At 34.4% G+C, this 27,388-nt stretch overlaps 1 protein-coding gene across 3 annotated transcripts; it reads left to right on the forward strand.

Annotated features, from left to right (window-relative positions):
• Positions 1 to 105: 105 nt before the first annotated feature.
• AIMP1 (aminoacyl tRNA synthetase complex interacting multifunctional protein 1) lies at positions 106 to 25,746 on the forward strand. Of its 3 annotated transcripts, XM_081332140.1 has the most exons (8): positions 114 to 165; positions 2,189 to 2,295; positions 11,721 to 11,854; positions 15,218 to 15,331; positions 16,170 to 16,331; positions 16,816 to 17,021; positions 19,185 to 19,353; positions 25,502 to 25,746. In XM_081332140.1, coding segments are annotated over exons 2-8 (954 nt in total). In that variant the 5' UTR covers positions 114 to 165; positions 2,189 to 2,293; the 3' UTR covers positions 25,669 to 25,746. The 3 variants fall into 3 exon arrangements, with proteins under 3 accessions (XP_081188267.1, XP_081188266.1, XP_081188268.1); XM_081332141.1 differs by lacking the exon at positions 2,189 to 2,295 and having other exon boundaries at positions 106 to 165; XM_081332142.1 differs by lacking the exons at positions 114 to 165; positions 2,189 to 2,295 and adding an exon at positions 1,562 to 1,580.
• The last annotated feature ends 1,642 nt before the right edge of the window (positions 25,747 to 27,388 follow it).

Below are 27,388 nucleotides of genomic sequence, written 5' to 3' on the forward strand. Positions count from 1 at the left end.
CTGCTCCAGCTGGTCCTTCCTCCTCTGGCTCCGCCCCCCTCCTCGGCTCGTCCACCTGACTGGCCAAAGCCAAGAACGAGTGCGCACGCGCCGCGCATGGCATTTTGGCCTCCCGCGATTGACGCGTGCGCGTAGCCATCTACCCGAGCGTCTGCTGCAAGTAGGGTAAGCGAGGAAGGGAGGGATGAACTCGGGTGGCCGCGTGACCTTTACAGTTAAATGGGGTCGTGGATGAGTACGGAGGGGGCGCGTGTCTGAATTTCTGTTTTTGCTCAGGGGGTGTCTCTGCGGGGAGCTCTTCGGGCCCGTCAGTTGCTTTGGGGTACAAAGTCAGGCTTGCAGAGTTGGGATGCAGGGGGGGTGTGGGGGTTTCCTCTCGCTATAGGTTGAGAGAGAATATGTAAGATAAAAGTCAGCGTAACTTGGACTAAAATCTTTCCCATGGATAATAGGTTGAGAGACAACATGTAACATAAAAGTCAGCGTGACTTGGACTAAAATCTTTCCCATGGATAGGAGTTATAGCAGGGGTCTTCAAACTTGGCCCTTTTATGACTTGTGGACTTCAACTCCCAGAATTCCTCAGCCAGCTTTGCTGGCTGAGGAATTCTGGGAGTTGAAGTCCACAAGTCATAAAAGGGCCAAGTTTGAAGACCCCTGAGTTATAGTATCTTTGTGGGCAAAATAAGTAGGCTTCGTAAAAGCTAGCCTTGAGAGAACGAAACGAGCGGGTGGCTGGGAGTACCCGTAATAGGGATGTGTGTGTGTATGTGTGTGTGTGTGTGGCGGGGGTTGGGGTGTTGAAATATCGATATGCAGTCGTTCAAGCTCTCGCTTCCCCCCCCCCAGCGCCTTCATTTTTTTTAATTGTGTTGCTTTTTATTTGCATCTGGGGATAGATAAAGGTATTCAGGGAATGTCTTAAAAAAGTCTGCTGTAAGGAGAGGGGAGGAGGCGGCGGCGAATGGGGGACGTCGAGGCTGCCGAGCATCCCGTGAATGCCTTGAAAGAATAATAAATATTTTTTTTATTGAAAAGTTTTACAATACATTTTTAACAAAACAAAACCCCTCCCAACCCCCTCCCCTCTCCCCAACCCTCCCCAACACCTCCCTCCCTCCCCCCTCCCCCCTCCCCGACTTCCCAGAGCTAAATACAGGGTATAAAAATACAAACAATCATAATCTACCTTATGCAAACAACAATAAACTATTAAATCTATCGCACTTTAAAAAAAAAGAATAATAAATATTAGGTTGTGAGTCTGGGGGAGGGAGGAGTTTATGAGTAACGATATTCCTGAACTGATGCTTTCTTTTTTCTTCCTTGCGGTTTGCCTCTCTTGTGGCAGTTTTAATCTCCGGTTTTTCCTCTCACTGGTCAAGCCAACCCACACAGATAAGATAGAAAGGAAAGTTTAATGCTAGAAAGCACAGGGCATTTAGATGGCCTTCTGTTTACATTGGTGTTTGGAAAAAAAATCTCTTGCCACCCTAGGAACTACTTCTAGTTACTGGCCTATATGTAAAATAACCCCATACATGAAGTCTCTTCAGGCAGCTGTAATGAACATACTACACGTAAGGATTCAGTCATAAAAGCTTATGTTAAAGTGTGTTACTCTTACAAATGTTAGAATATTTGGCTTTTTAATGCAGCAACTCTGTTTCAACAAGTTTGGGGTCATATTTGTAGATTTATTTTAGTTAATAAAATAACTTTGAGAGGTAGAACTTCTTTTGCTTTGGAAGTGTTTATTCTTAACTTTTTGCATGTGGCTATTGATGTTACATGGGATATCTGGTTTTCTGATACCTGATTTTCAAATTAGATGACCTAAACTTACTAAAATGAATGGAAGAATGAATGAATGAATGTGTCTGTATATGTATATTCTATATTTACTTTATCTTCATTCTATTAATCTATTTACTCCTGATCTTGCCTAATTCTATTCTATCTATATTAAATTCAATATGTGTGCCTTTTAAGATCTTTTTGTGTGCTTTTCCTTTGTCCGTGCAGATGTCTCAATTGTACTGGCTTAACACTCTTGGTCTTTAATGCAGTCTAATTTATTCTTAAAGGGGAAAAAAAGAATTGTTCAATGTGCAGGTGCATTTTCAAGGCTTGTTTTAATGGTGTCCAGGGATATTTACATGATTAACTCTGCCTCTCCTGATATCAGGTCCTCACAAAAGACAAATTTGGTGGGGAAGAGGAAGTAGAGTTGAGGGTCGCATCTTCCACTGAACTTTGCAATGTGAACCTCTTCTCTGGCAGTACCTGTTAAATGTGAGTGAAACTAACATTTGGTAGTCTAATACATTCCTTTGCACAGATGGAAGGATGTTTGTGTTGTGAATGAAGTAAGATATGAACGTGCAAAATAAAGATCTAAGTCCAATATATCAATATGAACAGAGCTTTAATAAAAGAAAAACAGTGGATAGAAGAGGGTAATAAAACTAGTGCTTGATTTTTTTTTTCATATTAGTTCCTTCATCACCACCTACTAAACTGTTTCTCCAGGTCAGGTCTATGAGTAGAGTAAGATATCTTCAAGCTAAGCTTCCTATTGAAGGGAACAAGCCAAAGACATTTTATGGTAAATGGCTGAAGCCAGTTCTAATTATAGATGACAGAGTGATCTATATTTTATCAAATGTATCAAATTTCTATGCCTCTCATTTCTATACTTTTATAGAATATAGAAATATTAATAAAAAACTAATAATTATCCCTGTGAAGGATTTACTTGTAAGTATCTAAGGTTATTAAAGCTTTTCTCCTTTTATTTCTAACCCTTCCACTACATGGCTGTAAAGAAAGTTTTAATAGAATACTTTGACATACAACTGCCTTATCTTCAGTAAATTACATCCTTGACAAATCAATTACTTAGAATTCTGTGACAGCTCCATTATATTTCTTTTTTTTTCATTCAGTGTAAGTGCTTTGCTAATATTTGGAAGGACATGAAAATAGGGTTTTTTAGAATTTTGTGACAACATTACAAAGAATGGACATTTTGGAAAAAATGTAATACTTAATTTGTAACATTCCTTGCAATGTAAAATGATTTGCAAAATGTATTATATATAATTTGCTTGTATAGGTACATTTTGCTGTATAAAATTTAAAGATGTTCATTATGCTATAGATACCTTGTTGAAGTTACTTTTTCATTTTTAATAGTAATATTTATTATAAATAAAATTATAATAAAAGGTACATAAAAGGAAAAAATAGAAAAATAATAGAAAAATAATATAGTAAAGAAAATGAATATATATATATATATATATATATATATATATATATATATATATATATATATATATATATATATATATATAAAGAAATTATTTCCCCATTCATTATAATGAATATAAACAATTTTGGTAACTTGTCATAAAAGACAACAATGATCTTTTCTTCCCATATCTAAGCTCCTACCGATTAACAAATCCTTAAAACATTGCTGTTTCAGTCCTGATCAGCAAAAGTCCATTAATGTACTAGAAATAACATCTATTTTAACCTTGATCAAATGAACCATCCTGCTTCCTTTTACTTGTAACAATCTTGATCTTTAATCCCTTCAAATAATGTCATAGAACTTGATTTCTTTTTATTTTTTCTTTGTCTTTTCTCACAATATTCTTCAAAGGGTTAACAAGTCTGTTTTGTATCTCCAATATAGAAATATTATCCAGGTCACTCTCAAGACTTATTTCTACATCTCTCTTAATTATTAAGACATGAGCCTCTTTCTTTTGTATGTCAAGTGTAGCACCTACAATTCTCATAGCTTGTCATTATAAATCCACTTTCAAATCAGTCTCATTCTTATATAGTAAAACTTGTTCCTCTTCCATAACATCTTGTAAATATAGTCTTATCTATAAAAGCAGATGGTGTTAAAATTAATGTCTGGGTCCATTGTTAAAAAATATCCTGCAATATGTCAAACGTTAAAATATTTTTCTCCAATCTTTATTAGTAAGTAAAATTTAAATGTTCTTTAATTGTAATCTTTAGTTCTTTCTATATAGTGTCCAACCTTCAAAGTCCCATCTTATCATGTTTTAAGTATTTATGAATTCAAAACAAAACTATATTCCCACAAGGATTCTTGTAATTAATTCCAGTGTCTCATTTCAAATCCATCTGGAGCCTTATTCTATTTGTAACATTCCCAAATCAAAGTTCTAATCATCCTTTTGATGTTTATGCTTCCCCCTCCCAATATTTTTTTAATCCTTAAATTTATGTTTAGAACTTCTTTTGCTAAGGGTTGAAGAAAATTTACTTGTCTGTTTAATGGTTCCTGAAATTGCTGAAAAGCAATTAACAGGCAATTTTTGGAAGTAGAAAGAAGGAAGCTTGAGCAAGATGTTGATTGGTTTAACTGTTTAGTCATGTCTGATTCTTGGTGACTTTATAGGCAAGTGCTCTCCATGCTACCTTGTCAAGCACAGCTTCTTTCAATTGTTGGATGTTCAACTTCGTATCAGATTTGATGTTATCAAGCCAGTGTGTTTATTGCTTCCCCCTTTTTGTTCCATTGACCATTCCCAACATTCATTAGTTTGAGCAAGATAACTATTCCCTTGTTTCCCAGAATTGTAAACCTGATGGTCACTTCTGCCTTGGTGTCTACATGAGGAGCAACTCTCTGGAGCACTTGGGGGGTGATATGAAATCCTCTCCTCGTCCAGAGAAGAATTACAAAGGATATTTCATTTAATCACAGCTGTTTGCTTCACCTTAGTTCAGTTCACCATATTCCAGAAGCCATATTAGTTACTTTATACAAATTATAATTTTTGTTATAGACCTATAACATTTTTTTAATTTTAATGAATACAGTATAGCCTGCGTAAAGAACTGCCTTCTCTTCAACTACTTTCACCCGCTATCACTTTTTCATCTCTCCTCTGTTGGCTGCCAAGTATCCTGCCTTGCAGTGTGGCAATCATCCCCAAAACTGCATGGCCCTGGGGCCATTTGGCACACTGTGGCTGAAGGTTCTTGGCATCCATCACTCTGCAAGAAGTTCTGAACTGCAGCTCAGTGCAAAGCTTCTACCCCAGGGAAGCCCCAGCAGTGTGCAAAACTTTCACTCAGTAATTTGGCATAAAGCTGCCATCCCAGGAAGCCCCAATCACCCCAGCTCATCCTATCTTGCTGCCCTGCACTGCAAAACACCTTCCACCCTACACTCTGGCACACAGCTCACCTGACTTTTCTCAGTTGATTCTTGCTCCTGCTGACAAGATATACATTCCCTGATCCTTCACAAGGTAGCTGCTGGCTACATGAGGCCATTTCCCCCAGGTGTGAAACCACAGTGTGTGACATGAGGAAAACTCATTAGAAGTGGGAACAAGAATATAGTGGCGGGCAGCAGGGATTGCAGAATGCAGGGGGTCAAAAAGGTATAGATGGGAGATAGGCAGATAGGTGGAGTTGAAGTACTGGAATGGTAAGTGGTAAGTAGGTTGCCAAGTACCTAATTTTTGATCACATGACTGTAGAACCATGCAATAACTTCAGGGACAAGTAGTATGTCCATTCAGCTCTGCCCTAACTTCAAACATATTACTGCAAAGAGAACATTACATTTCTAGGAAAAAGCAGCGGAAATCAAAGCTCGGATACATATTTTGCTACATGACATTGTATCTGAATTTGCAGTACTAATATTAATTTATTTTTTTAATTTTAATCCCATTTATATCCCGCCCTTCTCTGAAGACTCAGGGCGGCTTACAATCTAAAGCACAATGTGCTTAGCAATAGCCTTCATTCTATGTATACCTGCTTATTAGGGCTTTCGCTCCCCCCCCCAGCGGCATTTTTACAAAGTCAGCTTAATTGCCCCCAACAATCTGGGTCCTCATTTTACCTACCTCGGAAGGATGGAAGGCTGAGTCAACCTTGAGCCTGGTGGGATGCAAACCTGCACTAATTGCAGGCAGCTGGTGTTACTTAAGGAGGCATTAGCCCACTGCTCCACCAAGGAGTGGAGTTTCTTAGTTTCTTGTTCTATGATATTTTCTTTTTATTCTTTCCCTGGAGCTATAAAATGAGTTTTCTCTGCATAAAGGTGTGGTTGTTAGCCCCTTCATATATTTTTTTTAAATTGCTCTCATCTAAATACAGAAGGCTGTGAGGGCATTCTTTTTTTACATGTTATACATAATTAAAACTATCAGGATATAGCTCATCGCCCTTGATTTTTCCCACCCCAATGTTTGTGAAAAAGCAAAACTTTTCTTCCTGAATTTTATTGAGTTCATATTCTTTAGGTAAGCATGTTTTCCTGTGAGAATATTTAGTAAAACAATCTAGTAAGAACTTTGTAAAGCATTTTTTCCACTTAAAAATTGAAATGCTTTTTTCATAGGTTTTCACAGGTATGTTAAATCTACAAGGGCTAACATCTTTATCCTTTTGTTTTTTATTCTTTCTCTTCAAAAATCAAAATTATAAAGGAGTCATACTATTTTTTTTCCTGCTGCGTTGATTCCTGGAAAAGGTATAAGTTACAATGAAGAATCATATCTCTGATGATTACTGAGGTGGTTTTCTTCTAATATTAAAGGCAGAACATTTCTAATATTAGTAACTTCATTATCTTCCTTCGTTAAATTGAGACGTTTTGTTTGTTTTGTTTGAATATTAAGCAACAAAGTTCCTTTTGTTTTACCTAGACTGCTTTATTTTAAACTAATCATTAAACAAAGGAATAATCTACAAAAAGTCTGTTATGTGTCAGAAAATATTTAACAATACTTTCTTTCAACAAGCAGAAAAAAATAGAACGTATTTTTGCTGCACACTCAGTATCATTAAACTTTGTTTCTGTAAACAGGGTTTCTGTGGGATTTTTTTTACATTTAGTGATTTTCATTTTTTTTCCATTATTTTCCCTGATTTTTTGGTTTATTGAAGTTTTATTTTGTAAGATTGTCCTTTGATTTTAGAGTGTGATTTTCAACATAATTTTTTCTTCTACTTTTAGAAATAATGTGTACCTGTTTATTTATTTTATTTCTTTGGATTTAGGGATGAAAGGGATATTTCTGTTCTAAATTGCAGTAAATCTTTGGAATCTTATTCACATTAATCATATTGTAACATTAATGAAGTTCTAAAACATCATTTAGCTCCAGTGTGATGATAATTTAACTGTAACTTCAGGTCTTAATATGTTTATAAAATTAAGTATATTTTTACAATTTTTGTAAAAATCCATATTATAGAAGCTAATCAGTTTAATTCTGTAGATATTTTAATTTTCTAGGTTTATTCTTTGCTACTGGAGAAAAATAAAATTAATTGTCTTAAAAGTAGATTTGATTTAAAAAGCAGTAAAAATATTGTTCCAAAGAACTAGGAAGATTTAAACCTAGGCCATTTTAGACCTAATCTAAATTAATTAATCTTAATATGCATATTGGCTCTCCTATTTGGTGCTTTGTTTTACTTTTGTTCTTATATAGTTTTCTTAGACTTGCAGAAGAAGTGGATATAAATGATCTAAATCAGGGGTGTCAAACTGCCGGTCCGTGGGCCGGAGCGTCACGGAGAAACCGCGCCCATCCCATTTTCAGCAATAGGAAAAAGTTCCAATACGTCGCGCGATGTCACGTGATGTCGCGAGTTTGACATGCCTGATCTAAATGATCTAAAATAACCATTTTATTTAATTTAAAATAAACACAGTTAAGTGTATATTTTCATACATTTTATATATTACTGTTGAAGCCCTCACAGCTTCTATGATACATGTTATGCATTTATTCAATTGTAAATCATAGGTTGCTGTTTCAATTTAAAACTGTAAAATGTAATAGAAGAGTAGCATAAAAATATTTCAGATGTAGTACAGTACAATAATGGAAGTTTCCCTATATTTTTTTAAATGTCTTCTTACACATAAGAGCATATTTTGACTTCAGAAACCTGCTAAAGTTTCTTCCCAACTATTTATTTCAAGTTGAAAATAACTGTTACATTGAAATTTGATCTAAATCAATGTGATAATTTTGTCAGGTGTAAGATTTTTCAGTGAATCTTGGCTGAGTAGGATTTTTTTCTGGTTCCCTCACACACCAACTTCCATCTGGTCAGCAGTTGATAATTTGCAACTTGTTTGAAATATAGAAGGCCAGAAGCAAAGTCCAGGCAATGATTAAGAAATTTGAATTTGTGCCAGAGCCATAGAGAGTGCCAGAGGTATTAAATGTTTAGTGAAATATTTTTGTGGAACACTAGATGTCTTCCTTTTGCATAGGATCTGCAGAGGGATAGTAACTACCTTTAGTTTTGTAATGAGATTAAATTTTTTTAGATGTGAATGGTTGGATTTAGAGAGGTAATAAGGATAATTCTGTTTACAGAAAGCTCATTCTGGTGAAGGGATCTTTGCCAGTGTTTTATGCTTTCTACAGCCTGCAGCTCCCCAAAGACCCTGGAGCTAACATGCAGCTGTGGGTCACTTTATGAAAAAAATTTCTATTGAACCTTTGTCTAAGTCCAATCCTGATGTTGAAAACAATTTTTTTATCTGTATAGTTACCAGTTGCTAGACAATTTAAGTGTGTTAAATGTGTGCATGGATAAGAATTGCTGTTTGCTTATTTCTTGCTTATGGGTTATCCATAGTTACCTGATTTATTTCAAACGGAACAGAGGGTTGTCTCAAATAATAGGAATATCCCTAAAATGCTTTCCTATAGTGAATTAGAACACCTGTGTTGAGGAGAAACTAAAAGAAAACAGGAATCTGTCCACAGAGTCTTGGATGTTGCACAGAATATTGAATATGCTATGCCTTGTGTCTAATCCAAATTTATGTTTATCAAAAGAAACTTAGAAAGAAAAAGAAAGATAAATTTCTGTTGATTGAATGAAAAAGTAAAATGTCTTTCAGATTAAACTTGATCCCCAGTGAACTCCCAGTACATTTTCATGTTGTTTTCTTGGCAGTAATATGAAAATAGTTTGCCATTGTTATCTTGATGTTTTATTGACTTCTCCATGGTTCCAGGATTTCCTGGTGATTTCCCATCCACATGCTAATCAAATCCAGCTCTGGTTGAGATCAGAATTGACCAGGGGCTTGCCACCTGCTATATGATTCCTATGATATATGATATATATCTGTAACATCTATACTTAGAGTCATTCTAAAGTAAATTGAAAATCTAATTCTGTGAAGTTTATTGTCCCTGATTCCGAGGAAATTTGCCAAAAATATTGAAATGAATTGCATCTTTAAATTCAGTCTGGAAGCCATTTTCAGATACTTCTGCAGTTTTCATTAACCTATTAAAGTCATCTGGATATTGGGCATTTCAAGGAGATTTACTACTTAAGTATGCTTGATATCAAGCTGTATGTTAATAAAAGTTGTATTTATGCAGGGTGAAAGTGTTAATTCAGTTTGGACCGGTAGGTAATAAAATATGCTCTCTTCAGCCTATGTTAGACTAAGAGTTCGGTATTAGTCGATTAAAGAAGCTTTCCTAATGACTAAAAATGCAGTCCCTATTGTTTATTCTGATACAAGTTCTTGTAACTACTCATAGGTAAATTGATTGATTTACATTTATTGAAATTTATCTGGCACCCATTAAAGGGATCTCGGAACAAATTGATAAATTAATTAAATTAATCCTAATTGAACTGATAGAAGCAGTATTAAGAAATGTGTATTTTTAATATCTTGGAGTGGATTAAGTGTTTTGTTGCAGAAATGTAATAGCTGCATAAGCATTCCATATCTTTTTCATGATTGCCTGTATAAACAATTAGGTAAATGATTAAATTTCCTTGCTAGTTTTATTTATTTGTAAAATTTATTGGCCACCCATCTTACCACAGGGTAACTGGGCGCTTACAATCTTAAAAAGATGGAAATCATACAAAATCTAAAAGACGTAAATAAAATGCTGTATAGATCCAAATAAAGATGTAAAACTTGGAAACGGAGAGAGGAGGGAGAGAGAGAAGGAGTAGGATGGGAGGGGGAGACGAAGGTGGATCTGTTGTTAATCTATCAACCACTCACTAGTTTTAGTGAGGTCTAATTAAATAGTAATATTAGCTGACATTATATATTGCTGGATGTTCTCTATTCCTGGATATTTTCCAGTCATATTCATGGACAAGTATAATGGCATACAGGTGAATATTGGAATGGCAGAGCTCATAGTGAATGTATTAATATGTCCTACAGATTTTTGCAACACAAGAACTCTTAATTCTGTAGTGAGGAATCGGATCAGATAGCCATATGAATTCAAATATTTCATGGGTATTGTAAACAAAATCTGATTAAATTGAGGTGGAGTTTAATAAATAAAAATATAACAGTTTATAGATGTGTTTGCTAGTCTCAGAGTTTGAATTTAGAGTTAAACTAATAAATTGTAAAATTGTGGATTCTAAATATGTGCTGCAACAGAGAAACTATGATGATCTGTGCCTTGACTGATTATGTGTTATGATGAGACTAAATAGAAAGCTACATTATGGAAGGAAGAAAAGTTATAGTCCTATGTTAGATGAAAACCAACAGAAGCATAGTAGTCTTGGATCGGACATAAGAAAACATTGTATAATGGCCTTCCTTAACTTGAATGTTTTAGATGTTATGATTTGGAAATATATCCAGAAATAAACCAGGCTGTAAAAGTCTGGAATAGAAGAAACTGTAGTAAAACAATTGTTAAAAAAGAAGCAATCCTTATTTATCTGTCATTCTTGCTATTGTATACTCCACTAGAATTTTGTATGAGTCAGGTATTTACTCAGTATGGTCAGTGAAAATTAGTAAAAAGGCAATACTTGATTTGAGAGGATGAATTTGGTAGAATATTCCAGAAAGAACTGGTAAGAGAAATTGGCCTGTGGAAGTGTGCGTATGTATATCTTTACTAATAGCTGCTTCCTTTATTCTAAGATATAATGAATTATTAACTATGATTAATACTAGGATTCAGATCTCAAAGAGTTTTACAGCTTAGAAAATGCTTGCCACAAAATTCACAAGGAAAATTATCCATCTTATTAGTGCTTGAGTTCAGTTGGCTCAGTTTTTCTTTTACGTCTTTAAAAGTGGAATGTATATTGTTATACATAGAAAAAACATGGTTATTACAGTTGATAGGCAAAGTGACCTTTTTATAACTAAAAAAGTAAATACAGTAAAAGTAAAGACTATATATAGCAACTATAAGGGATGCGGTGGCTCAATGGGTTAGGATGCTGAGCTTGTCGATCAGAAGGTCGGCAGTTTGGCGGGTCGAATCCCGAGTGCCGCGTAACAGAGTGAGCGCCTGTTACTCGTCCCAGCTTCTGCCAACCTAGCAGTTTGAAAGCATGTAAAAATGCAAGTAGAAAAATAGGGACCACTACGGTGGGAAGGTAACAGCGTTCCGTGTGCCTTTGGCATCTATTCATGCCGGCCACATGACCACGGAGACATCCTCGGACAAGCGCTGGCTCTTAGGCTGTGAAACGGAGATGAGCACCGGCCCCTAGAGTCGGAAACGACTAGCATGCATGTGCGGGGGAACCTTTACCTTTACTATATAGCAACTATATATAGTACTAGTTACTAGTTCAATCTATTTATTCAAAACAATGTTGGAAATAATTGCATTGATAACATGTTCATATTATCTTGTTTTTTTATCTAGGATTTTAATCCGATCCTTGATGAAAATGGCAGCCAACAATGCAGTTTTGAATAGACTGGAGCAGAAGGGTGCTGAAGCAGATCAAATTATTGAATACCTTAAGCAGCAAGTTGCTCTTCTGAAAGAAAAAGCTAGTAAGGCATAACATTAAAATAGATTGTTCATTATCCATTCTAAGTCAGTGAGTAAAATCTAAACCATTTTTAAAAATTATTTCAGGTAACAGCTTTCCTATAAAAGACTAAAATAACACATAATTTCCCACTTTTTAAAATTCAGAAGACAAGTTACCTGGTGTCAAAAGCTGTCAAGGGGTATATTTGGCCGTGCTTTTTTAAAGAATCGGCTCTAGTTAGGGCTAACAGGTACCTGAATGAAAATGGTAATAACAGTAAGAAGGGCGTTTATGGTTTTATAGTCAGTAGAATCCTAGAGTTGAAAGGATGATTTATGTTATTCAGTCCCACTCATTCCTGTTTAGTGCAGTAAACCAAATTATAGTATCCTAAACAGATAGTTGCCTAGCGTCCACTTCACTATATCCAATGGTGAACTTATAGCCTTTCTCTTGAATTGCCTTTGCTGCTATAAATTCTTTTCTAACATGCAATCACAATCTGCCTTCCTGTAGCCTACATCCATTCTTCTATGCCGTGTATTCTGAAACAAGAGAGAAGAGGTCTTGACCTTCTATGTGACACACTTAGTGGTCTTTAAATAATGCTATCATATTATACCTCACTTATTTTTAGCTCAATGCTAAATACACTTAACTTCTTCAATCTGTCTGTATAGACTTATAGTACCTTAGACATTTTTGTTGCCTTTCCTTGTTATTCCAATTTCTGTGAATAATGCTTAAACCTGTTATGTCAGGAATTAGATTAATACAGAATTAAGTGGAATCGTTACATTCTTTGAATCAGAAATAATCTTTCTCTTGATGCAGCCTTAAATTACACTTGATTTTTGGTGGCCACATCACGTTCCTGGTTCCAACTTAGCTTGCACCCAACTGCTTTAGCAAGGATTTTTTTTACCATCACTAAACTAGATATCCCCAGTAATGATGCATTTGATTTTATGTCCCTAAGAAAAGAACTGCTGTCCAGTCCACAATTAGAATTAGTTTTCTAATCAGGATGCTATTATTTTGTTAATTATATACAAACTATTATACATCTAAGGGAGGCCTAGAGCTTACAGGTTCCTGGTTTCTAGTCCAGCACCTTAACTCTTACAGCAAACATCTACAGTCTTTGTACAATCTTAAAGAAAGTACCTAGTCAAACGAGTGATAAAATTAGTCTATTACTTGTTCTTGGCAAATCTATATTTGCTTCCTTAATTATCACATTGTTTTCAATAACCTTATATGACCTATTTTAAAATCATCCTAGTTATCAGTATAGACTGACTGATTTGTAGTTTGCTGATGTTCTTTTATTTATAATGGGACAATATTCTCCTCCAAGCTGACACTTCCATCAGTTTCCCAATTTTTTCCTAAGGGTTTGGTGAGATGCTCAGATAGTTCCTTTAGTATCCTAGAACCTTCATCTGATCCTAAAGTGAAACACATTCAGATCAAATAAATATGTATCCATTGTTTTCAAACTTCAATCCTGTCCCTTCAGATACATATTTTTGATAAACCAGCCTGAACTGTTTGAAAAACTTAGCCTTGTCCAGGTAACCTGTCAACATTTTGCTATGTTCACTGAGCAGCTGGTATATATTCTTTTTCTTTACTTTTGAATGTATGTAGCTCATTTTCATATTCTTGATATGAATATTCTTCTTTACTAACATTCTTCACTAACCTCAACTTATTCTGAGTTTTCCTGTCACCATTTGTTCACTGTCCCTTTGTGACTGTTTACTTTTTCTTTAACTTGATGGAATGTTGGAAATAAATTATATAAAGGTATTGTCAACAGATAACTCTCTGAATATTGAACATTTAGCTAGGCAAGGGAAGCTGACAAATGAAAGAACCAACCAGAGACTGCTGAGAAAAATATTTTCCCCTTCAACCCCCCCCCCCCACCACCACCACCACTGTTTCACTGTGGGAGAAGCTTGGAAATATTGCGGTTTTCCACTCTGAGCTGCCTCCCTCTCCTGATACATAACTTCAGAATGGAGATTAGCAGCTCATTCTGTGCTTCCCAGTATATACACATGCATGCAACATGGGAAAGAACAGAAATATACAGATACAGATACTGAAGCTACAAATTTGGTTACACAGAAGAAAATACAGACAACTTGCTATGGCCATTGCTGGAAAAGCATTTGGAAAAAAAAAATCTGCATCCTTTTCCTAATTTTTTTATTCGCAGGCCTCCACTTAGTTTTCTTGTGTATGTTTTGAATTTTCGTTTTCTGCTGTTCTCCGTTTTTTCTCCATTGCAGTTTACAAGTTCCTAAAGAAGGGGATTAGCTTTTTCATCTTCTTCATTAGGATCTTGCATTTATCTGATTTTTTTTTAAAAGTTACATGTCTGACTGCTGTGATTTTTTTGTAAAATAAAACCAAAATTGTATGTTCAACAATACATATATTATGATTGCAATAATGGAGAATTTTTTTATTCTGTTATTCAGGATTTTAAGCTTTGTATTTAATGCATGTATACTAAAGCTTTGTCCTTTTTATGTTCTGAAGAGATTTTATGGCCTAGACTAGAGCCAATAAACAAGGTTTCTACTTACAAATATGAAATGAAACTTTTCAACAGTTTCACATAGTTCTGAGATAATATCTCCAGAATCTGTCATCTTTTTTCCACTCCTGGTTTCTTGATATAGAACATTTAAACAATAAACTGTTTAGCTATGCATTCCATTGGAATAGGCATATAACATGGTTCCAGCTTGTATTCCCACCAGAACCAAAGTTCATTTCTTAGAATATATGCCAAGGAAAAGAGGGAAGAAGTGTGAATTGAATAAAGAGTCCCTTTTGTTTAATTGGAAAACACAGCGTTCAGTGGGTATTATTGCAGGGTTTTAATAACAATACCGGGTGGTAAAATATCTGTTTTAATATTTACAAAAGCTGACGTGAGTGTTGATATAGGCATTCCATAGGATCTCTCTATAAGACACCTGTTCCTTGTTCCACAATCTTAATGGAAATAACATGAAACTCTTTGATTGCTTGTTGATGCTTTTCCCATTATCATGACTTTTGCTTACGTCTGTTTGTTTTTATATCATGACACTATTTTCAAATCAGATATTTGAGCACTCATGATAGTTTCATAAATGATTCGGGGAACTTTCATAATTGTAAATGTATCCAATGTAATTCTGTATTTTAATATAAATGTTTAGTCAAAATACACAAGGTATAAGTAATTATGAGATTTCTCCATTGTCTTGAAGTTTTCAAACAAGTGTTCTGTTACTCGTTTATAGCATCTAGAAATGAAACTTAACCATTTTTGACAATTGAACAGTGATTCTAATGAGAGTTCGGCTTCTTACAGTCTTGCAGGCATCTCTAAGGGAAGAGAAGAAACTGCGTGTTGAAAATGCTAAACTTAAGAAAGAAATTGAAGTGCTAAAACAGGAATTGATCCAAGCAGAAATTCGAAATGGAGGTGAGAAACGTGTTGTTTTATGCAAGCACACTTCATTTATAGTGATGTTTATATTTTTCCTAGAGTCAATATTAAAAACATTAAAAGGGGCACTTAAGGGGCAGAATTGCACTTCTTTTGCTTAATGTGATATGAATGACAGGAGAAGTGAGGAAAAGGAAAGATACTTGCTACCCCATTGTCTATGCTGCTTTTCCCCAAAATGTTGTAAAAGAGATTCTAGTGAAGGTTGAGAAATAGCTTTTATTAAAGTATCCAAGGAACAACAATGTTTGTTTTTAAAGACCAAGTTGATACAACTTCACTTACAGAGAAGGATTGAAAATGTTGAAAAGTCTTATGGATTGGGGAGAACGTAAGGTTAATGTGTTTGATTTGTATTTGCAGTTGTCCTAATTTTAAAGTTGTTTTGACACCTTAAGCACCTAATTTATTGACCTTGCTAAGTTATTCCTTTGTTTTTTGTTTTATTTATTGGAAGCCCGAAAGAGGAAGACTTGCAAGTGAAAGGTGAAAATATACAAACCACCACCAGTTCCAAAGAAAGTTAATCACTGATTAATAAAAGCGTTCAATAGTCACAAATAGAGATAGTTTAGATAGCATTAATTAAACATTTCCTCAATAAGATGAAAATTATTTTCATATTCACTATTCTTTTAGTTTGGAAAATATTTAATTAGATGAGGCTCAGGTTAATTCATTGAGCTATTATTATTATTATTATTATTATTATTATCATCATCATCATCATCATCATCATTATTATTATTATTATTATTATTATTATTATTATTATTATTATTATTATTATGGAATCTTTTGTGTTTAATTTTAGTGAAACAAATATCTATGCCACCTACTGACACGGCTGCTGCAGTTTCATTTTCGAAGGATCTCTCTGAAACATCATCTGCTGCCGAAGCTCTATCTGGTCCTAAGGAACAGATCAAAGGACCCAGTGAAGAAAAGAAGAAGAAAGACAAAACAGAAAAGAAAGGTAATTTTAGATTCAATATATTGTATGCTCATAGAAGGCTGCTATAAATTAGGCTTAGGCAGGCTCATTTTATAACTCAACTCTAGACATTAATACCCTTTGCTTTTCTCTCAACTGCTTTCAGGCTTGGAACTATCCTTATTCTATAAATGGAAATTGGACTTTGTTTTGCCAGTTTTAAGATTTTTCATCCTTTTTGTTTACAACTATGCTTTGGAAATTGTAGGGATAACTGGATAAACAGGAACAATGATTTATTTTTGATGCCGTGTTTATTGTTAGAGTAAATAATACTATGTTTTTACAACTATGCTTTTTGTTATATTTGTTGATATAATTGTAATGTTTTTGGTCTTGATGTCATGAAAGTGTTCTTAATACTTTACATAAGGGAGTTTTTGTCAAGAGAAGAAAAAAAATCGGTAGCGTTGTGAACTGAATTGCATCAGTGGGTTTATTAATTTGGTTTCTTTCCTTTTTGTAGGAGAAAAGAAAGAAAAAAAGCAGTCAGCTGCAAATGATGATTCAAAGCCTTTAGATGTTTCTCGGCTTGATCTTCGTATTGGTTGTATTATGACGGCAAAGAAACACCCAGATGCTGATAGTCTTTATATTGAGGAAGTTGATGTTGGAGAAGCAAATTTAAGAACTGTTGTCAGCGGTCTGGTGAAACATGTTCCTTTAGAAGAGGTATAAATGAAATATCTCTGATGTATTATTTGAAGCTTTAACAACTTTTTTATTTACTGTTGTTCATCATTTATGTATACTGCTTATAGTGTGTTCCAGTTAAGTGCTTAAATCTCAAAATCGTGAACTTGAGTTTCACTTAAGGAAGCCATAAAAAGATATCAAAAGTTTCACTATCTCAAAAATTCTACTAGTTTGAAGATTCAAGAAGTCCTCTGAGATCTACATAGCATGCACAGAAAGGCTAATATTAGTTCCCTACTGTTATCTTCTAGACATTTGTGCAGAGATTGGTAAGGCTTGTAGGTAAGATTTTGCATTTCTTCCTCGATAGCAAAAGTTGTCTTTGGTAGTCAACTTTGTACTTTCAGAAATGTTCCAAAGCCCACATTGTTCAATTACAGTTGGAAAAGGTTTGTATTTCTATGCCAACAGTAAACAAAATTAACAGTGATCTTGGCCTTTATTGTTCACATAATGTCCATTGTATCTGAATTTGTTATACAGTCAGAACCCACCCTATAATATGCTGAGCAAATTCTTAATATCCGTGGATCAAAAGAAAGTATTTTCCATAACATTCTACTGGTATTTGTTTTACTTATTGTTCTAATTTATCACAGGTTTCTGTTGTGATCATTGTCTAATGTGAAACATGCTTTAATTAATATCAAGCACACCATCACTTTATGATGTACCATGCTTGGCTTTTCTTATATAATGAAGAATCTCCAACAACATAAATCCAATACGGTCATTTCTGGAATATTGTTTCTTAAAAAGGATGTGATCTAAACTGCTCTGCATTTTTATTGGTTAAAATGTTCAAGGAAAAAAGAGGCAAAAATAAAAACCTACATATAAAGGAATTTGGGAAAAAGAGTTAAAAAGCAAAATTGGCCAAATAATGCATCCTGTACATACATACACAAACATAATTTTTTCCCCAGTTTCTCTTTTCCAATATTGTGCCAGATTGATTCTTCCTGCTGTTACCATATATCATAATTATGTTACATTTTTCACTTAGGTTTTCTTGGATACCTAATAAAAATATTTGGGTTTTAATTCAAATGTTATTTTCAGAATTTTTTGGATTTTTTGGCATATTTTCTTCCATTGGTATAACCGCTATATGGTAAAAAGTTCTTTCCTTGTTATGCCAATTCCAACATTTATTGTTACATGATTTATCCCTTCTGACAATTGTTGAAAGACTTAGAAACTATATAGAATATTTTGTACAAGATTTTCCTCAAATTGTAGCTTGATGCAAATGTTATTATTTTTTTCCATATGTCTTCTCATTGATCCATTGTTATGATTCTGTTGCATTTTGATCAGAATTCTCATGTATTAAAATTTAATTTCTTTGAATTAAACTGTGATTGCATTGGGCCTGGTGGACTCAGTTGCCTTATTTTCTTTGGGCTCTTTTTCCCTAGAGGTTGTCTCAGCAGGTGGCAGTACCTTGCTTGGGCTGGGAAGTTGTGTTGGGTCTCCATTTATGAATGGAGATCATCTAGAAATTGAGGACTGTAGGCTACGTTGGAAAATTGAAAACATGTTCTAAAAAAAGTCAGTGGCAATCTGCTTCCATAGCAATTCCAAGAAACCTATATTATTAAATGAAGTCACCAGGTGTCATATCAAAGGAAACTTTACTTTTTTCCCCTTCATATTTGGGTCGGAACAGAAACTTTTAGAATTTAAATGAATGTCTTGGAAGGCATATTATGTGCAACCGTTTTAATTCAATTTGTTCCAAACATTTGTTCTATCCTGACATTTGGGATTTGTAAATATGCATTCCACCTGGACACATTTGTTATATTTTTCCTAATTAGTTTAAAATACTTAATTGAAGAGTTAAAAGTTGACTTTTGATCACTAAGAATGGAAAGCAAATAAAATACTGCTTCAACCATCACCCAGAACATCAGGACACAATGCTAATGTTTTTATTGATTCTTATTGCATCTGTATGTTAGAGGACCATTAAACTTAATTAGATATTTCCTGATTGTATTTCTGGATTAGTGAAAGAAAAATTTAATTTTTTGCTCTATGTTCCATGCATTAATATTTTCTTACCACTTCATTTGGTAGAAACCCGAAAAGACCTCGGTAAATTGCACTTTTTTTCTTTTTACTTCTGTATAGATGCAAAACCGGATGGCTGTATTTCTCTGCAACTTAAAACCAGTAAAAATGAGAGGAGTGGTGTCCCAAGCCATGCTGATGTGTGCTAGCACACCAGAAAAGGTGGAAATTATAATTCCTCCTAATAGAGTTGTTCCTGGAGAAAAAATTACATTTGAAGGTTTTTCAGGTAAGCAGAAGTGTCTTAAAGATTGAACAGAAATTGATGAGAATTTTTTTATATGAATTATTGAAAAGTTTGTAATGTAATTTTAAATGTGCGCATATCTGTGCCTGAAAAGAAAACTCTAAACAAAAATGAAAATCAGACTTTAGGAATGAAAATTGTTTTCAATAGGAGGCAGAGAAAGAGAGAAGTAATACAGAGTACCTGTTGTGTACTATGTTATATGCATGTCTTATAGAATGTTTTAAGGAGTGCGTTTTTGCCAGTTATCTGTATCTAAAGTCACACACTAATTCATATCTTGTATTTTGTGAGGTTAGTATTGAATAATATTGTTCCTTTGCTTTTCTCTTTTTATCTACCTACTAAAGGTGTATGTTTAACTTTTGTGTTCTGTAATTTCTGCAATCCAATATGTAAATTGTGGATCATATATAAAATCCTTCACTCTTCAAATAGGGAATAGAATATGTTTCTAAGGACGATAAAACTAGTAAAAATGATTTCAGTAATAAGTGGTTTCCCTCAGATAACTTTACTTTTTAAAAATAATTGCTTCTCTGTTGGATACAGATATTTATTTACTGACCGTTAAGTTACAATGGCAGAGAAAAAAATGACTTATGCTGTGTTTCACTCTTATAACCATTGGAGCATCCCCACGGTCATGTGATCAAAGTTCGATTGCTTAGCAACTAGCTCAGATTTATAACGGTTGCAGTGTGTTGAGGGTCATGTGATCACCTCTTGTGACCTTCTGTCAAGCAAAGTCAATGGGGGAAGCCAGATTCACTTAAGAACAATGTTACTAACTTAACTTTAATTTAATTTAATTTTAATTTTAATAGATTTATATACCGCCCTTTTTTTTGAGGCTCCCAGGTTTTCCTTTTGTGAGGGAACTGGTTCCAAGTGGCTCTTTCACTGTTTCAGGTTGCTGACCCCTGTCCTAGACAATTAAATCACCATCTCCAAAAGGCATAGCAACAATCCTTAATTAAGTCACTGGTAAATCCATTTGAAGAAGGTTTTCCAAGGTGTTTTGGGCCTTCCCACATTGTGCAGGACTGCACACACAAGTTTGTCATAATCACCACTGAAATTGTGCTTGTTCAGATTCTAGAAACTTTCATCACATTTTCAGGAGGTTATAGAAAATGTTTCCCGAAGGACTCAGGGCGGTTTATAGGGTATTTAACATCAAACAGTACAAAATACAAAAGTTAAAAAACAACTGCAGTGATTCACTTAACAACTCTGGGAAGAAGGTTCATAAAATTGTTCAAACTCACTTAACAAAAAGTTTGGGCTCAGTTGTCATACGTTGAAGACTACTTGTACAGGCAAACATGGGAAATTTTGATATTATCCTAGATTAAATAAAAAATTATTCAATGGAGAATCAACCAAAAAGGAGAATACAGGTGACAGAACCACTTTGGAATTATCAATGAGGTATTGTAAGGGTTATTTTTCAGTATGATATGAAGTGGAAAGTTGAAAAAATAATATATTTCCTCTGATAAGATTAGATTATTCTTGTTTTTTCTTAAGTTTTAAAATGAGACCAAGTTTGTAAAATATTCTGAAATTAACTTTAGGGAAATCAGTATTTTCTTACTCACATAAGTGGAATGGGGGAAAAAACCCTAAAATGCAGGCTTAATATTATAAAATTAGATTTTCCTATTTTTTTATGTGATAAAATATAGAAATCTGCACATTGTATACTTGATAATTGGTACAATGCCATCAAAACCATTATATAACTTGGCTAATATGTAAAGGAAGAGTGAAAATATACAGCTGGACAAGAGTGCTAATAGAATTTTATTAAGGCATAGTCTCTTGAGGCAGTCCTGCAAGTTTCCTAACAGAAAAGAAGTGGTAGCACTAACTTTGAAATAGAACTTGATAGAAAAGTATAGGAGGGCAAGCCATGTTTGGTTATAATTAGTTGGGATTCCATAAAAATGAAAAGTTATATTTTAAGACGGATTTAAAAGTCTGGCGGGGTAAGTAACCTCAAAACCGGAACCAATAGATTTTATAGCCACAAAAGTTACTTTTGCTATTGCGTAGCATATGGAGTAGAGGGGGGGGGGGGAAAGAATTGCTTAGAGGTATCAAAGTGTCTTTCAAAGCTTATATTCATAATTTTATGACTTGTATGCAGTGTTTTCCTCTTTGCTTAACTAGAAAATGTATATATAAAAATAACATTATGATCCACTATGTTGTTTCTTTGACCTCAATCTTTTGTACCAAGCACACTATATTTTTCAGTTTGCAACTAAATTTTCATACTTATATTTATTTAATATTAGCAATGTCTGTAGGGGAATAATTTCATGCATCTTGTAGAATTGTATGTATTGAGGTTATCATGCGGTATATAAATCTAAATAAATATATAAAATCAAGTAAGGTAAATACAGTTTGCTAGTATGTAGCTAGAATATTTATTGTCCTAGACAATTAAATCACCATCTCCAAAAGGCATAGCAACAATCCTTAATTAAGTCATTGGTAAATCCATTTGAAGAAGGTTTTCCAAGGTGTTTTGGGCCTTCCCACATTGTGCAGGACTGCACACACAAACAAGTTTGTCATAATCACCACTGAAATTGTGCTTGTTCAGATTCTAGAAACTCATCACATTTTCAGGAGGTTATAGAAAATGTCATAATACTTGCATATGATTGTTCCTTTTTTCTGCTTTTCTTCAACAAAACATTCTCTTTAAATAAAACATTGCGAGCTGCTGCTGGTTAGTGAGTTTCCTTTTGCAGATGATTATGGTTCTATTGCAATTGGATATGTTTTTATAGTGGCTTTAGTCTGATGGATTGTTGCTTCATTTTTTGTTAGATTTTATTGTCTATAAAAGTCTGATTTGTAAGTCCAGTTTTTCACATAGGAGGCAGAGGAAAATGCTTTGTCCCTCCCTCCTTTGCCATAAACTTAGCAAACTGTATTACATACACGATATAGGTTGCCATGACTAATTAATTGTGTCATGAGAGATACAGAATTTGTGAATGGAATTCCTTTTTGATGGGAAACCTGAAACAACTGTGGATTTTTAATAGTTTCAAATGAAGGATTTATACCTTACCTCTGATAAGTTTGGTCTTTCGAGACTATATATCTTAGCTGTAGTATAAGACAGTGGTCTCTAAAGCACCAAAGAAAAATAAATGCTCACAAATCTGGTAGCTATGAAATAAAAGCACCAACATTTTATAACAAACTTCAACATGCTGAGGATTGAAAAATAGCATATTTGGTCATTTCTCCACCTTATTATTTAATATCTCTTGCAATGGTGACAACAGTGGTTTGCTAAGCAATATAATAAACTTTTATATTTAAATAAAACCTATTGCTGCATTTACAACACTGGAAATACTTTGTTTAGACTTGTCTTTCTGATAAGATGCTGAAGGAAGATTATCCCATATTGGGTGGAAACTGCTTTTGCTATAATGATTCTTTCATTGAAGCAGGCAGTTCAGTGCTAATTTGCTTTCAGTGAATGGTTTAGTCAGAGCATGATTATAGATTGATGTTTGTTAATAACAGTATTTTGAATGCTACATTTAAAAAATACCATTTATATTCCCAAGAATTTTATTCAATTTTTATTATAGATGTCTTTCAAGAGGCTTGTTTTCTCTTTTAAGAAAAGGATGAGAAGGGAGGGTTTTATGGAGCATACACCATGGTGTTCTGGTAATGTTTAAAAGTGGTGCCTGTGCTAATCTAATACAAGCTTGCCACAGATCCCAGGAGAGTTTGCTTGGGTATTCCAAAGCAAGTTTTAATAGAATCCAGAAGGTGGTTCTGTAATAAAAGCCAGATTTTAATTTATTCTTGAAAACTAAATACGGTTTTGTAATGTTTGCATTTTAAAGACTTGCCTGCTCTTTTGGTCTGATATATATTTTCTTTTGCATAGAGAGGCTTTTATTTTATTTGAAAGATTTCACCATGAGGAGATGTCATTTTAATTGCCATTTAGTTACTTATTTTTTTTCTCTAAAAGATAAACTGCTGGTCTGAGAAAGTACTAATTATTTATGGCTTATGAACTGAAACTTCTCTTTTTTCCCCCCAGGCCACAAAGAAACCTGAAAAGTTGATTTCAAGCCACTAGATAGTATAGTAAGAAACCATTTTAATCCAAAGTTCATGGTCATATGGCTATTTCTGTGACCAGCTTCTTTTCTGACCTTTAAAACATGCCATTTTAAAAAAAAATTCTAATGAAACATCAGAATAGATCAGTATAAAGATGGACTAATATCTAATATATAAACAAGATAAAAATGGTAGGATTTTCTGTCCACTGGGAACAGTTTTGGTGGGCAGATAATATACTCATGTATAAACAGCTGGTTTTTCTTTCTCAAAAACTATTTGTTAGTCTGAAATACCAATCTGTCAGGTGCGAAGAGCCAGACCCACATGTGTTGAGTACAAATTAGAGCTACTTTATTGCTCAATACCTATTTCACAGGAATCTTCCCACAGTGGCAAGTTGCCTGTGGGAAACACTAACATCCAATGGCATTTAAGGGGGAATCAGATCTTGCCCTCTTGTGCCTACATAACGATTCTAGACTTCTTTCCCGTTTGACTGCTCCTTCTGTCCAGAACAGTTGTACTCCAACACAATCCTATTATATTTACTATAATTTTTACAGGTGCTAAATTGTTTAAATTCTGGGTCCCGGGAGAATATTAGGCTTGTATTTTATTTTTATTTTTTAAAAAACAATATTCCTCCCATATTGCAGCATATCTGTTCCTGCCTTCTAAATAGTTTCAGTAACTATTATTCCTAAATGAAATAAAGGCTATAAATATCTTAGTACTTGCTAGCAAGTACTGATAAGAATGTATTAATATTCATGTGTAGATATTTGTTTGGTGAAATATACAAACAGAATCTTTGAACTAGTTTTCTTTTGATATCTCCCTGTTCTTGCAAACAGGAAGAGGAAATACTAGCATGATTTTTTTTGTCTGTTAACCTGTATATCATCTAGTAACTGACAGATGAGAGAATTGTCTCTTGTTCTAATGGGCTATGAATAAAATTCAAATGTGTAGAATGTTTGGATTTAGTTCCAACAACAGGAGCTTTCAGGTGGTACATGAATTCCTTATTTTAGAAGTTATGCTCATAGTAAGTTCACTAATTGCTGTGTGAGTCCTGTACTTTCCTGATGGGAAGCAGAACACCTAGCTCATTTAAATGGTTTTCATAATCTTACTCTTGGGCATTGTATTATTCTACTGCTGTAACCTCAGGATCATTTGCAGCATAAAATTGCATAACACTTACTAGCTCATAACTTTAGGTTACATGGGGAAGGCTGTATTATTTTATTCTTAATCATGTTGAACATACTTGGAGTGATTTTTTAAAGGTGAGATAAAACAAGCCCAAAACCATGTATCTCATATTGTAGATACTGTTTGAATATGATTTTAAATTACCGGTAGTTTGCCAGACCTAAGTGGGTTGATTATTAATTTTTACAGATACCATTCATTGCTGCTGGCTAGAATTTGAAATCAGCTTTAAACCATTATATATTGGCTAGAAGCCAAATCAGTTTTAACTGTGGTTAATCTTTCTGCAGGTATTTGTAATAATTAGTCATAGAGAGGAATGATGAGGAGAGGAAGATCGAATGTTTTGACTTTTCTTCAACTCATATTATTAATTTAAGTCCAACCTTTTATGGTTTTACAAGAAATTGTGATGGATGGATGGATGAATAAACAAACAAATATCTTTTTTGATCTTTGTCCACTGCATAGTCCTACTGGGCTGTGGCCTATTCACAGGTGGGCCACACAAGTGGCAGGCTAGCATGCACACAGCTCTTGTGCAAGTCAAGCTGTGTGCACATGTGCCTACGTGCCAGCCCACCACTTGTGCAAGTTGAGCTGTGCACATGTGTGTGCATCGGCTTACCATTCACACAGCCCCGTTCCCCTCTCCTCCCTGCCTGGCTGCCAGGCCACAAAGGTTGGAGACCGCTGATATAACTAACTTCCATTAAGTTATGAAAAAATATGATAATTCAAATTCCTAGTTTCACTTTCTTATCTTCCCTTTTTCTTTTTTAAAAAGGTGAACCTGAGAAAGAACTTAATCCCAAGAAGAAAATATGGGAGCAGATCCAACCTGATCTTCAGACCAATGAGCAGTGTATTGCTACATACAAAGGAGTGCCGTTTGAAGTGAAAGGGAAAGGTGTGTGCAGGGCTCCTTCCATGGCCAACAGTGGAATCAAATAAATGAAAGCAAATTTGGAAATGTTTGAGATAATTTTGAAGGGAAAAACGTGAACATAATAAATATTGCCTCGCTGAAAACCATGTCTCATTCAATTTATTACAACCTTACACATGACCTTGGCTGATCTTAAAATTTTTAGTGATATTAGACCTGGTTAGTATTTGAATACAGGACACAGGGATTACCAAAGATATATACTAGATAAGGAAGTTGAAGAAAGTTCCTGAAAGAAGGGAATGACAACTTCTGTACTGTGGTGAGAAAACTGAGCAAATTCATGAGTTATGGGAGTCAGGCTTGAGGAAAACATACCAAAAATACAAACTTTCATTCCTGTATAAAACTGGAAAAAAAATCATTAATTGGGGCCACAGATAAGTGGTAGAGAATGCATGCATGCCCATACCCATTAGTTCATTTTGTGGTATCTATAAGCAGGGTTGGAAACTAATTTGGAATTAGGATCCCTCCCTCCCAAACTCGAGTGTTGCTAATGCTTGAAAATTAAGTAGTTGTCAGACTAGTGAAATTTATTACACTAATATATTAATACCCTAGTTCAAATGATTGTAACAATACATAGCCCAGAGAAATGGTCCAGAGAAAAAATGGAAACAGCGTAAATAATAGATGAATTTCATGGTTGGGTGCCCTATTAAAATTACAGAGAAATTCTTAAGAAATAGAATATGTTGTCTAACATTAAAATCCATTTAAACCACTGAAAGGGAAACAGACTAAAAAGTTACTGAACATTAAAATTAAAAACCACTTTAATAGCAGCTCTGTGAGATAGCACTTTAGCTCCGTATGCATGTAAAGAATGCTTCATTTTTGGTGCCTTCTTAAAAACTAACAAAGTAGGAACACTATTCAGTCATCTAGAGGTTGGTTATTCTGCCCACAAGCTTTATCTCCACTCTTAGTCCTTGCCTATTGAGCAGAAGGGTTCTGAAGAATCTCCTTCCATACTGAAGACAGAAAGCAAGTAGATACTGTTTGTGAAAACAATCTCAACTTGGTCTCAATAGAGGGTTTGTAGAAGAAAACCAGAACTTTGAATTCTATTCATAACATGCCTTATGAAGATTCAGAGTAGGAACTGACATTGAATAAGATGCTTACTGTGACTGATTACTTTTTGGGTATTCAAATTTAAATCTATTTCATCTTTACTCGTCCCTCATAGTTTCCACATTCTAAACGTGAATGTCCAATGTGTTTCTTGCTTGGCTTCCAATGGTTATATGTAGTTGGGTATAATGACAATACCTCTTCATGAATCAAGGATTATCTCTGCCATCAGTTTCATACATATATGAAAATAGTGTGGTTCAACTAGCATAGCTGAATCTTGTGCCAGCCCACGTTTGATGGTGCATCTCACAGTATTGCTGCATGGAACCACAACCCTCACAGGAAGTCTAGGATACAATGTTACTGAATGCAGCTGACAGATCTGATATGACCAGAAGGACTCCTATTTAGTTCAACAAAAGTTATCCACCAAGGTGAACAATTCAGTTTCAGTCCCACACCAGGCTTCAAATTAGATGAAAAGGTATCAAAGTAATGCATTTCATTCCAAGGGCTCTCTGCAACTGACCTCCCACATTCTATAAAATTTTCATTTAAAAGTAGAGATTGGAGTCTGAACAGAAGTTGTACAATGTGGTTGGATTGAGAGATACAGTATTTTCAAGTGAGGTGCACTAATGC

This window comes from Vipera berus (assembly GCF_964194415.1).
Source record: "Vipera berus genome assembly, chromosome: 7".
Taxonomy (NCBI): domain Eukaryota; kingdom Metazoa; phylum Chordata; class Lepidosauria; order Squamata; family Viperidae; genus Vipera; species Vipera berus.